This window comes from Boleophthalmus pectinirostris, unplaced genomic scaffold (genome assembly GCF_026225935.1).
Source record: "Boleophthalmus pectinirostris isolate CB_2022bp ecotype Guang Dong unplaced genomic scaffold, ASM2622593v1 HiC_scaffold_2825, whole genome shotgun sequence".
In the NCBI taxonomy this organism is placed as follows: Eukaryota; Metazoa; Chordata; class Actinopteri; order Gobiiformes; family Gobiidae; genus Boleophthalmus; species Boleophthalmus pectinirostris.
This window is the reverse complement of record NW_026571290.1, coordinates 927,700-942,699: the sequence shown is the minus strand read 5'-3', so window position 1 is coordinate 942,699 and position 15,000 is coordinate 927,700. Positions and strand designations below refer to the sequence as shown.

The 15,000-nt window shown below is 42.5% G+C and overlaps 1 protein-coding gene across 2 annotated transcripts in view; it reads right to left on the bottom strand.

Moving 5' to 3' along the window:
- galnt11 (UDP-N-acetyl-alpha-D-galactosamine:polypeptide N-acetylgalactosaminyltransferase 11 (GalNAc-T11)) overlaps window positions 1-13,219 on the bottom strand; it is a 33,510-nt gene extending 20,291 nt beyond the window's left edge. For both annotated transcript variants that reach the window (XM_055159970.1, XM_055159971.1), the window contains exons 1-2: window positions 13,081-13,219; window positions 3,426-3,660 (exon numbers count right to left, since the gene is read on the bottom strand). In XM_055159970.1, coding sequence (XP_055015945.1) covers window positions 3,426-3,624 — 199 coding nt within the window. In that variant the 5' untranslated portion in view covers window positions 3,625-3,660; window positions 13,081-13,219. The remainder of the gene's footprint in view (window positions 1-3,425; window positions 3,661-13,080) is intronic.
- Window positions 13,220-15,000: the final 1,781 nt, after the last annotated feature.

Genomic DNA, 15,000 nt, shown 5'->3' with positions numbered 1-15,000 from the left:
CTTGTGTAGTTTTAGTCTTTTTATCGCTTTTGTTAATTCTTGAGCGGTAATTGTATTTGTTAAAGTTCTATTTTGTTCTTCTGAGATTATTGGTAGTTTTAGTTTGTCTAACAATGTTTTAGTCAAATCTTTTTCATCCTCTTGTTTTAAGGAATAGAGCTTTTGATAATACCTTGCAAAACACTCTCCAATTTCTTTCTGTTCGTAGATTACTTCCTTCGTTGATGGTTTTCTTATTTTATATATGGCTCTTTCAGCTTGCTGTTTTTTCAATCTATATGCTAGAGTTTTGGCTGATTTACTTCCTGCTTCATAATAGTTTTGTTTTAAATATATGAGCTTTTTATTTATATGAATTTCTAGTTCTTGGTTTATTTCCTTTTTAATTTTCCTGATCTTCTGCAAAGCATCATCATCTTGTTTTAATTTATGTTGGTCTTCCAATACACGTAGTTGTAGTTCCAAATTTCTAATTTTTTCTTGCCGTTTTCTTTTCAGTAATGTGGCTTTTGCAATCAGTTTACCCCTCAGAACCGCTTTACACGCATCCCACAATATTTCTGGAGAAACATTGTCCTTATCATTATCTTCGATATATCTCCTGATTTCTTCTTTTATTTCTTCCTTAATTTCCCCTTTGAGTAAACTTGAATTTAGTCTCCAGAGGAATGGTGCTTTTGTCTTGTCGGTGCAAATTTTCATATACACAGGGCTGTGGTCCGAGACGTCCATTGATCCAAAATGACATTCTTTTACCCTTTTTATATCCTTTTTAAACATAAAGAAATAGTCAAGTCTTGAGTAGGAACGATGGGTTGCGGAGTAAAATGTATAATCTTTTTGTTGTGGGTGATATTCGCGCCACACGTCAGATATTCCCATTTCCCTCATGAATTTTCCGATTTTTTTTCCCTATGTTGTTGTGTGAGATTTGTGCCGAGGAGTCCAGTAAAGGGTTTAGTCTTACATTAAAATCCCCTCCACAAATCATGACACCTTGTGTTTTGGTTATCATCAAATCCAATATACGCTTATAGAAATACCATTGTGAGCCTGGAGGTGTGTAAACATTGAAGAGGGTGACATCTAAGCCATCAAGTTTACCAATTATCATGCTATATCGACCCTCTTTATCTGTATATTCAGACAGTTTTTCAAAAGCAAACTTGTTGGAAATTAACGTAGCTACTCCTCTTTTACGCCCTGATCTATGTGATGCGTAGAAAACCTGACCAAAACCTTGCCGCCTCAATTTCTCGTGTTCTTTATCTGATAAATGGGTCTCTTGTAAGAATACCACATCTACATTTTCTGTTTTCATTTTCCCCAGTATCTTGGTTCTTTTGATTGGATTCAACACTCCCTTTATATTATATGTACAAATACGTAAAAGAGCTGGAGAAGCCATTTTTGCATATATTTTAACTAACATCTCTTAATAAGTGATTCCCTGTGCTACTCGAACATAAGAAAACAATGAACAGTTTGAACAATTGAACTTTTTTCATCACATTAACATGTGTCCACCTTGAAGTGACTTCCTTCTCGGTGGTCTCTGTGAAGACCACACGGTTGGTGTTGAGATGAATCATGAGCAAATTAGAGGGAAAGTCCTCACAACCTGGAGGTCGCGAGGGGCCCTCTGGTGGCGGTACCTGTTTGGTGCAGTGCATCGCACTGTTATCCCGTAGTCCCCGATATTTCCTCTTAAAAACAAAAGAATATTCCTCTCACTCCTCCCTCTTAATGTGAGAAATTTGTCGCGTCGATGTGGACACAGTTTTTCTTATTCCCTCCGGAAAGCCTCTAGTTTTTTCTTGTATCCAGCCTTGGGTCCCTCGCCGCTCCTCTCGTCTTCCGCTCGTCCCGCTTTCTGCCACATCGTGTCTCTGATCTTGTCGGCCCAGGATGCGTCGGGCTTCAGAACTGTTACAGGTAAACCCCGTCTGGCCATGTCTTTTGTCGCGTCCGCTGCAGATGCGTAGATCCTCGTGTCGCCCTCATAGAAAACTTTCAGTTTTGCCGGGTACGGTGTTTGGAACCTTATCTTGTTTTCTCTCAAAACTCTTTTCGCTTCTGTGTATTCACGGCGTTTTTTCAGTATATCCGGGGCGTAGTCGTGGTCCACCATCACCTTTTTTTTCCCCAGCGTTAGTCCTCTTCTTTGCCACACTTGTTTGAAAACTTCCTCTTTTGTTTTGTATGAGGCGAATTTAACCACTATTGACCGCGGTGTTGCTTCGGGCGGCGGCTTCGGCCCGGGAGAGCGGTGTCCTCGCTCTATGGTCAAGTCCAGCGTCGGCGGGAGGGTTAAATTCTCTCTGAGCAAAGTCGTGACAAAGTCCTAGACTGATGGAGAGCCATCCTCCGCCCCCTCCGGAATGAAATGAAAGCGAACATTTTCACGTCTGGATCTTGATTCCAAGTCCATGATTTTTGCTTGAAGTTCCTCTTGCACCTTAACAAGCTCAAGTGTTGCTTCCTCGATGTGTTGTGTTCTGTCTTCAACCTCCGCAATGCGCTTTTCTGCATCATCAAGTCTCTTATCAACTCTCTCTTTCAGTTCGCGGAAGTTTTGGTCATTTTCACGACGTGAGTGTCTGAGCTCACGGAGGATAGTTTGGAGATTTACTGTTTCTTCGTCTGCTTCCAGCGGCTCCATGTGGAGCGCCTCTGTCTCTGAGAAGCTAGCATAGCATCTCTGCTCTTGTCCTCTTCATTCAATGAATCATGTCTTGACTTGGTAAAGTGTTCCGTGGTTTAGTTTTAAGCTTGTTTCTGACTTTATCTTTCATTCTTGAGCAGAAGATATAGGAAAGAAAAACTCAATTTAACGAGGGAGGATAAAATAACCACATTATCAGGAGCGCCACGAGGTTAAGCTGCCGCCATCTTGGTTGCTCACCCGGAAGTCGCAAAAACTAAACTCTTGAATTAGTTTTCATTTATTTCTCAAACAAAAGACTCAGTGGAGAAGAGACTTTTCCTCCTAATCGCTCAGAAACATAAAACCAACGTGAAACACCAACACGAGGCGTTGGTCAGACTTTGTCCTGCTGAGTCGCTGCTTTTGGAGCTCGTGATCTTCACGCGTCGGAGGATTTTGACCCGAGGTCGTCGATGTTATTTAACCAAATAATGGTTGACGAATTAAACTTTTGAGGAGAATGTGACACGGAGAAATGATGTCCGGCACAAATGTAAGACCCAGATTTAAAAATTCTAAACTTTTTCAAGTGTTTTCAAGATTTTATCACCAAATTCATAAAGTCAAAGCTCTTAAGACTTTTTAAAACACCGCGGGAACTAAAGGTAAAAGGAGCTATTCACTTGATGACATCACGAGGTGGAGCAGAGCGTTTCAGAGAGTTCCTCAAACACGTGTGAGTCTGAGTTTGAGGAGGAACAGCAGAAGTTGGACTCACCCATCTCTGGAGACAGCTCTGCGTCCTGATTGGCCGGCGCGGCCCGTCGCCCCGCCCCCCTCCGGTCCAGGATGCCTCCGATTGGCTGAGAGGAGCGGCTGTGGGAGGAGCCCAGGTGGAAGTAGAGGAGGAGGAGGAGCGACCAGGTGACGGAGGAGAGGAGGCAACCGTAACAGAAGAACCTGAGAGTCACCGACATCCTGAGGAGGAGCTCACGCCAGCCTGCATCCTCCAGCTGAAGAACGAGAAGAACGAGAAGAATGAGGAGAACGAGGAGAACGAGAAGAACGAGAAGAACGAGAAGAACGAGGAGAACGAGGAGAACGAGAGAACGAGGAGAACGAGAGAGAAGAACGAAGAGAACGAGGAGAACGAGGAGAACGAGGAGAACGAAGAGAGAACGAGAAGAACGAGAAGAACGAGAAGAACGAGGAGAACGAGAGAACGAGAGAACGAGGAGAACGAGAAGAACGAGAAGAACGAGAGAACGAGAGAACGAGGAGAGACGAGAACGAGAACGAGGAGAACGAGGAGAACGAGGAGAACGAGGAGAACGAGGAGAACGAGGAGAACGAGAAGAACGAGAAGAACGAGGAGAACGAGGAAGAACGAGAAGAACGAGGAGAACGAGGAGAACGAGGAGAACGAGGAGAACGAGGAGAACGAGGAGAACGAGAACGAGAAGAACGAGGAGAACGAGGAGAACGAGGAGAACGAGAAGAACGAGGAGAACGAGAAGAACGAGGAGAACGAGGAGAACGAGGAGAACGAGAAGAACGAGGAGAACGAGGAGAACGAGGAGAACGAGAAGAACGAGAAGAACGAGAGAACGAGAAGAACGAGGAGAACGAGAAGAACGAGGAGAACGAGGAGAACGAGGAGAACGAGGAGAACGAGAAGAACGAGAGGGATGAGAGGAGGTCTGTGTCATGTCCTCCACAGCAGACAGGAGACTGACAGGAGACTGACAGGAGACTGACAGGTGACTGACAGACTGACAGGAGACTGACAGTGACTGACAGGACTGACAGGAGACTGACAGGAGACTGACAGGAGACTGACAGGTGACTGACAGGTGACTGACAGGAGACTGACAGGTGACTGACAGGTGACTGGCAGGTGATTGACAGGTGACTGACAGGTAATTGACAGGTGACTGACAGGTGATTGACAGGTGACTGGCAGGTGATTGACAGGTGACTGGCAGGTGATTGACAGGTGACTGACAGGTGATTGACAGGTGATTGACAGGTGATTGACAGGTGACTGACAGGTGACTGACAGGTGATTGACAGGTGATTGACAGGTGATTGACAGGTGATTGACAGGTGACTGACAGGTGATTGACAGGTGACTGACAGGTGATTGACAGGTGATTGACAGGTGACTGACAGGTGACTGACAGGTGATTGACAGGTGACTGACAGGTGACTGACAGGTGATTGACAGGTGATTGACAGGTGACCTTTGCTCCTGGTTTAAACTTTAAACTTGAACTTTATTAAATTTTAACTTTAACCTGAAGAAAATCAGAACAAACACAGAGAGAGAGAGAGAGAGAGAGAGACTACTACACACTACTACACACTACTACACACTACTACACACTACTACACACTACTACACACTACTACACACTACTACACAGCTACTACACACTACTACACACTACTACACACTACTACACACTACTACACACTACTACACAGCTACTACACACTACTACACACTACTACACACTACTACACACACTACTACACAGTACACACTACTACACACTACTACACACTACTACACACTACTACACACTACTACACACTACTACACAGTACTACACTACTACACTACTACACACTACTACACACTACTACACACTACTACACACTACTACACAGTACTACTACACACAGTACTACACACTACTACACACTACTACACACTACTACACTACTACACACTACTACACACTACTACACACTACTACACACTACTACACACTACTACACACTACTACACACTACTACACAGTACTACACACTACTACACACTACTACACACTACTACACACTACTACACACTACTACACTACTACACACTACTACACACTACTACACACTACTACACACTACTACACACTACTACACACTACTACACAGTACTACACTACTACACACTACTACACAGTACTACACACTACTACACAGTACTACACACTACTACACACTACTACACACTACTACACACTACTACACACTACTACACAGTACTACTACACACTACTACACACTACTACACACTACTACACACTACTACACAGACACACTACTACACACTACTACACACTACTACACACTACACACTACACACTACTACACTACTACTACACACTACTACACACTACACACTACTACACAGCTACTACACACTACTACACAGCACTACTACACACTACTACACAGTACTACACACTACACTACTACACACAGTACTACACACTACTACTACACACTACTACACACTACTACACACTACTACACAGCACTACTACTACTACACACTACTACACACTACTACACACTACTACACACTACTACACACTACTACACAGTACTACACACTACTACACACTACTACACACTACTACACACTACTACACACTACTACACACTACTACACACTACTACACACTACTACACACTACTACACACTACTACACACTACTACACACTACTACACAAATACTACACACTACTACACACTACTACACACTACTACACACTACTACACACTACTACTACTACACACTACTACTACACACTACTACACTACTACTACTACACACAGTACTACTACTACACACTACTACACACTACTACACAGTACTACACACTACTACACACTACTACACACTACACACTACTACACACTACACTACACTACACAACTACTACACACTACTACACACTACTACACACTACTACTACACAGCACTACTACACACTACTACACACTACTACACACTACTACACACTACACACTACACACTACTACACACTACTACACACTACTACACAGTACTACTACACACTACTACACACTACTACACACTACACTACTACACACTACTACACAGTACTACACTACTACACACTACTACACACTACTACTACACTACTACTACACACTACTACACTACTACACACTACTACACACTACTACACACTACTACACACTACTACACACTACTACACACTACTACACACTACTACACAGTACTACACACAGTACTACACACAGTACTACACTACTACACACAGTACTACACACTACTACACACTACTACACACTACTACACAGTACTACACACTACTACACACTACTACACAGTACTACACACTACTACACAGTACTACACACTACTACACACTACTACACACTACTACACAGTACTACACACTACTACACACTACTACACACTACTACACACTACTACACACTACTACACAGTACTACACACTACTACACACTACTACACACTACTACACACTACTACACAGTACTACACACTACTACACAGTACTACACACTACTACACACTACTACACAGTACTACACACTACTACTACACACACTACTACACACTACACACTACTACACACTACTACACACTACTACACTACTACACTACTACTACACACTACTACACACTACTACACACTACTACACACTACTACACTACTACACACTACTACACACAGTACTACACACTACTACACACAGTACTACACACTACTACACACTACTACACACTACTACACTACTACACACTACACACTACACACTACTACACACTACTACACACTACTACACACTACTACACACTACTACACAGTACTACACACTACTACACACTACTACACACTACTACACACTACTACACACTACTACACACAGTACTACACACTACTACACTACACACAGTACTACACAGTACTACACAGTACTACACACTACTACACAGTACTACACACTACTACACACTACTACACACTACTACACACTACTACACACTACTACACACTACACAACTACTACACAGTACTACTACACAGTACTACACACTACTACACACTACTACACAGTACTACACACTACTACACACTACTACACACTACTACACAGTACTACACACTACTACACACTACACAGTACTACACACTACTACACACTACTACACAGTACTACTACACACTACTACACAGTACTACACACTACTACACAGTACTACACACTACTACACACAGTACTACACACTACTACACACTACTACACACACAGTACTACACACTACTACACACTACTACACTACACACTACTACACACACTACTACACACTACTACACAGTACTACACACTACTACACACTACTACACACTACTACACACTACTACACACTACTACACAGTACTACACACTACTACACAGTACTACACACTACTACACACTACTACACACTACTACACACTACTACACACTACTACACAGTACTACACAGTACTACACACTACTACACACTACTACACAGTACTACACAGTACTACACACTACTACACACTACACTACTACACACTACTACACACTACTACACACAGTACTACACACACTACTACACACTACTACACACTACTACTACACAGTACTACTACACACTACTACACACTACTACACACTACTACACAGTACTACACACTACTACACACTACTACACAGTACTACACACTACTACACACTACTACACAGTACTACACACTACTACACACTACTACACAGTACTACACAGTACTACACACTACTACACACTACTACACACTACACACTACACACTACACACTACTACACACAGTACACACTACACACTACTACACTAAACACTACACACATACTACACACTCACTACTACACACTACTACACACACTACTACTACACACTACTACACACTACTACACACTACTACACAGTACTACAGTACTACCACACTACACTACACACTACTACACTACTACACACTACTACACACTACTACACACTACTACACACACTACTACACACTACTACACACACTACAACTACTACACACTACTACACACTACTACACAGTACTACACACTACTACACAGTACTACACACTACTACACACTACTACACACTACTACACACTACTACACACTACTACACACTACTACAGTACTACACTACACTACTACACAGTACTACACACTACTACACACTACACACTACTACACACACTACTACACAGTACTACACACTACTACACACTACTACACAGTACTACACACAGTACTACACACTACTACACACTACTACACAGTACTACACACAGTACTACACACAGTACTACACACTACTACACACTACTACACACTACTACACAGTAACTACACACTACTACACAGTAACTACACACTACACTACACACTACTACTACACACTACTACACACTACACTACACACTACTACACACTACTACACACTACTACACACTACTACACAGTACTACACACACTACTACACACTACTACACAGTACTACACTACTACACACTACACACTACTACACAGTACTACACACTACTACACACTACTACACACTACTACTACACACTACACACTACACACTACTACACAGTACTACACACTACTACACACAGTACTACACACTACTACCACACTACTACACACTACTACACACACACTACTACACTACTACACACTACTACTACACACTACTACACAGACTGGTACTACACAGTACTACACACACTACTACACACACACACAGTACTACACACTACTACAACACTACTACACATACTACTACACTACTACTACACACTACACTACACAGTACACATACTACACACTACTACACAGTACTACACACTACTACACAACTACACTACTACACACACACACACTACTACACCATACACTACTACAACACTACTACACATATACACACTACACAGTACTACACTAACAGATACTACACACACTACACCTACTACCACTACTACACTACAGTACTACACACACTACTACACACACTACACACAGTACTACACACACACTACACTACTACTACTACACAGCTACACACTACTACACTTACTACACACACTACTACACACACTACACTACTACTACAGTACAGTACTACACACTACTACACACTACTACACATACTACACACTACTACACACTACTACTACTACAACACTACTACACACTACTACACACTACACACTACACACTACTACACACTACTACACTACTACACACACACTACTACACACTACTACACAGTACTACACACTACACACACTACTACACAGTACTACACACACTACACACTACACACTACACACTACTACTACAGTACTACACACTACTACACCACACTACACAAGTACACTACACACCTACTACCACACTACTACACAGTACTACCACACACTACACTACACAGTACTACACACTACTACACACTATACACAGTACTACTACCACTACTACACACTACTACTACACAGTACTACACACTACTACACACACTACACACACACACACTACACACACACACAGTACTAAGTACTACACATACTACACTACTCACTACTACTACCAGTACTACACACTACTACACACAGTACTACACAGCATACACACTACTACACACTTACTACTACACTACTACACCACTACTAACACTACTACTACTACACAGTACTACTACACAGAATACTACACATACACACAACTACACACAGATACACTACTACACACTACTACACACTACTACACAGTACACTACTACACACTACACACTACACAGTACTACACAACTACACACTACTACTACACACTACACACACTAACTACTACCACAGTACTACACACTACTACACAGTACTACAACACTACTACACACTACTACACTACTACACACTACTACACACTACTACACAGTACTACACACTACACACTACTACACACACTACTACACTACTACTACACTATACACACTACTACACAGTACTACACACTACTACACACTACTACTACACTACACACTACTACACACTACTACACTAACACACTACTACACACTACTACACTACTACACTACTACACAACTACTACACTACTACACACTACTACACAGTTACTACACACTACTACACACTACTACACACTACACAGTACTACACACTACTAACACAGTACTACACAGTACTACACACTACACTACACACTACTACACACTACTACACACTACTACACAGTACTACACAGTACTACACACTACTACTACCACAGTACACAACTACACACTACACACTACACTACTACACAGTACTACACTACTACACACTACTACACACTACTACACAGTACTACACACTACTACACAGTACTACACACTACTACACTACTACACACTACTACACACTACTACACACTACTACACACACTACTACACACACTACACAGTACTACACACTACTACTACACACTACTACACACTACTACACACTACTACACACTACACACTACTACACAGTACTACACACTACTACACACAGTACTACACAGCTACTACACACACTACTACTACACACTACTACACAGTACTACACACTACTACACACTACTACACAGTACACACACTACACACTACTACACACTACTACACACTACTACACACTACTACACACTACTACACAGTACTACACACTACACACTACAGCTACAACTACTACACACTACTACACACTACTACACACTACTACACACTACTACACAGCACACTACACACTACTACACACTACTACACACTCTACTACTACACAGTACACACTACACACTACTACACACTACTACACACTACTACACAGTACTACACACTACTACACAGTACTACACAGTACTACACACTACTACACAGTACTACTACTACACAGTACTACACAGTACTACACAGTACTACACACTACTACACACTACTACACACTACTACACACTACTACACAGTACTACACACTACTACACAGTACTACACAGTACTACACACACTACACACTACACACTACTACACAGTACTACACAGTACTACTACACAGTACTACTACACAGTACTACACAGTACTTACTACACAGTACTACACCAGTACTACACACAGTACTACACACTACTACACAGTACTACACACTACTACACTACTACACACTACTACACAGTACTACACAGTACTACAGCAGTACTACACAGTACTACACACTACTACACAGTACTACACAGTACTACTGCAGTACTACACAGTACTACACAGTACTACACACTACTACACACTACTACACAGTACTACTGCAGTACTACTGCAGTACTACACAGTATTATAGTACTACACTACTGCAGATTCCTCCTGATAATACACTGTAGTACAGTACTGCACAAGTACATGTTATACTACAAACACACGGGGGTCTGGGGCTGTTGGGTCAGAACCTGACTCGGCTCGGACTCGGCTCGGACTCGGCTCGGACTCGGCTCGGACTCGGCTCGGACTCGGCTCGGACTCGGCTCGTGCTGTTGTAAACACACGGTCTATGGGAGCTACAGGTTTAGCCTCATAACGGGACTTTTAGCTTTAGCATCGCGTCACAAACGCGTTTTTTTGGGTCGATTTCACTTTCAAACTCCGCCGAACTCAAAATGTGACAATAACGCGTCCCAAGCTTCACGTAAAAGATCTTTAATTAAAGACAGAGACTCATACGAACGAACCGAGAAGCGAAATGAGTCCAATCTGAACCGAGTCCGGATCACGCGTGGAATTTGTCCTTTTTAGTTTTGGGATTAAACTGGTTAAAGCCGAAATGTTTCAGAGTCACAAAGATCCAGAAAGATCCAGAAAGATCCGCTTCGTCTAAAGAATCTTGTCAAACTATCAAGAAAAACACAGAAAATATAAAATCTAAGACTCAGATCAGCTGAATGACGCAGAGGACGTGATTAAAACACATGTTGTTGTGTTGTTGTTGTGTCGTTATTGTATCGTTGTTGTGTTGTTGTTGTGTTGTCGTGTCGTTGTTGTGTTGTTGTTGTGTTGTTGTTGTGTTGTTGATGACAGCTGCAGGGCATCTGGCTTTATTTAACATTCCTGCAGTTGTGAAGTTCCTTCGCTTTGAGCGCGAGCACAGATCGTGTGTTTGTGGATTATTTATAATGTTCTGTACAGAGACACTGGAGCCGAACTCGCCTCTGGAGCCACCGGAACCAGAACCTGTATCAAAAATGACCCGAAACACACGCGCGCGCCCGTCACGTCGCGGTTCGTGCACAATTTGAGGATTTGTGAACGCGGATTCCGGAGTGCGCACTATCCTGCTCTTCCCAGCAGAACCGAACCGGACCGGGCCGAGGACAGACCCGGGACAAACCGGACCAGAGGAGGACCGGAGACAGAACAGGACAGACCCGGGACAGACCCGGGAGAGACCCGGGAGAGACCCGGGAGAGAGGAGAGGGGACAGCGGGTCCGGGTCCGGGGAGGTTCGGGGAGGTTGTACTCACGGCGGTGGTCGGTGCAGGCCGGTACCGGAGGATCAGAACCAGGACACGTTCATCCGTGACACGAGCCACAGGTCTGCGCGGTCACGTGACACAGGACTGAGCGCGGTCACGTGACTCCTCGGGGGTGACGTCATCAGGGTTTCCAATGTGCGGGTCGCGCGCGCACGGCACGAGCCCAAATGAGCCTCACAGTGACGTCATGACACGAAACCAAACGGCCCAAAATAAACCAAACAGTAAAACAAACGTCACCGCAAAAATAAATAAACAAATAAACAATAAAATCAAATAAACACACACACTATACACACTATACACACACACTATACACACACTATACACACACTACACACACACTATACACACACACATACACACTATACACACACACACTATACACACTATACACACACACTATACACACACTATACACACACACACACACACACATACACACTATACACACACACACACACTATACACACACTACACACACACTATACACACACACATACACACTATACACACTACACACACTATACACACACTACACACACACTATACACACACACATACACACTATACACACACACATACACACTATACACACACTACACACACTATACACACACACTATAAACACTGTGTGTTGTGTATAGTGTGTGTTGTGTGTGTATAGTTTGTGTGTGTGTGTGTGTAGTGTGTGTATAGTTTGTGTGTAGTGTGTGTGTATAGTTTGTGTGTAGTGTGTGTGTATAGTGTGTGTAGTGTGTGTTTAGTGTGTGTATGTGTTGTGTGTGTGTGTGTGTATAGTGTGTGTGTGTGTGTGTGTGTATAGTGTGTGTAGTGTGTGTGTATAGTGTGTGTATAGTGTGTGTTGTGTGTGTATAGTTTGTGTGTGTGTGTGTGTAGTGTGTGTATAGTTTGTGTGTAGTGTGTGTGTGTGTGTGTGTGTATGTGTGTGTGTGTGTAGTGTGTGTGTGTGTGTATAGTGTGTGTGTAGTGTGTGTGTATAGTGTGTGTAGTGTGTGTGTGTATGTGTGTGTATAGTGTGTGTATAGTGTGTGTGTGTATAGTGTGTGTATAGTGTGTGTATAGTGTGTGTATAGTGTGTGTATAGTGTGTGTGTGTATAGTGTGTGTATAGTGTGTGTGTAGTGTGTGTATAGTGTGTGTATAGTGTGTGTAGTGTGTGTAGTGTGTGTATAGTGTGTGTATGTGTGTGTGTGTATAGTGTGTGTAGTGTGTGTGTGTATAGTGTGTGTATAGTGTGTGTATGTGTGTACAGTGTGTGTATAGTGTGTGTGGGTATAGTGTGTGTATAGTGTGTATAGTGTGTGTGTGTGTAGTGTGTGTGTGTATAGGTGTGTATAGTGTGTGTGTGTAGTGTGTGTATAGTGTGTGTATAGTGTGTGTGTGTGTATAGTGTGTGTAGTGTGTGTGTATAGTGTGTGTGTATAGTGTGTGTATAGTGTGTGTGTGTGTGTGTAGTGTGTGTATAGTGTGTGTGTGTGTAGTGTGTATAGTGTGTGTATAGTTTGTGTGCAGGGGGCAGATGGAGTCAGAGTTTTCTTAGATTATGTCACATTTATTTAGAATCCTGAGACATTATAAAGTATTTTTATTATTATTTATTTTTGTGATGATTATTTATTTGTATTTTTATTTGTATCAGAATAAACCCTGAACCCTGAGACTCTCAAATATAAAAACTTTGTCCAAAATAGAATCTATGCAAAAAAACAAAAACAAAACACCTGAGCGACCAATCAGAGCAGAGCAGAGCTGTGAGGTCATCAAAGAGGGGCGGGACCAAGAATAAACCAGGACCAGGACCAGACCAGGACCAGACCAGGACCAGACCGGACTCAAACCTGCACAAAAACGGTGTGTGTTGTTTGTGTTTGGTTTGTGTTGTTTT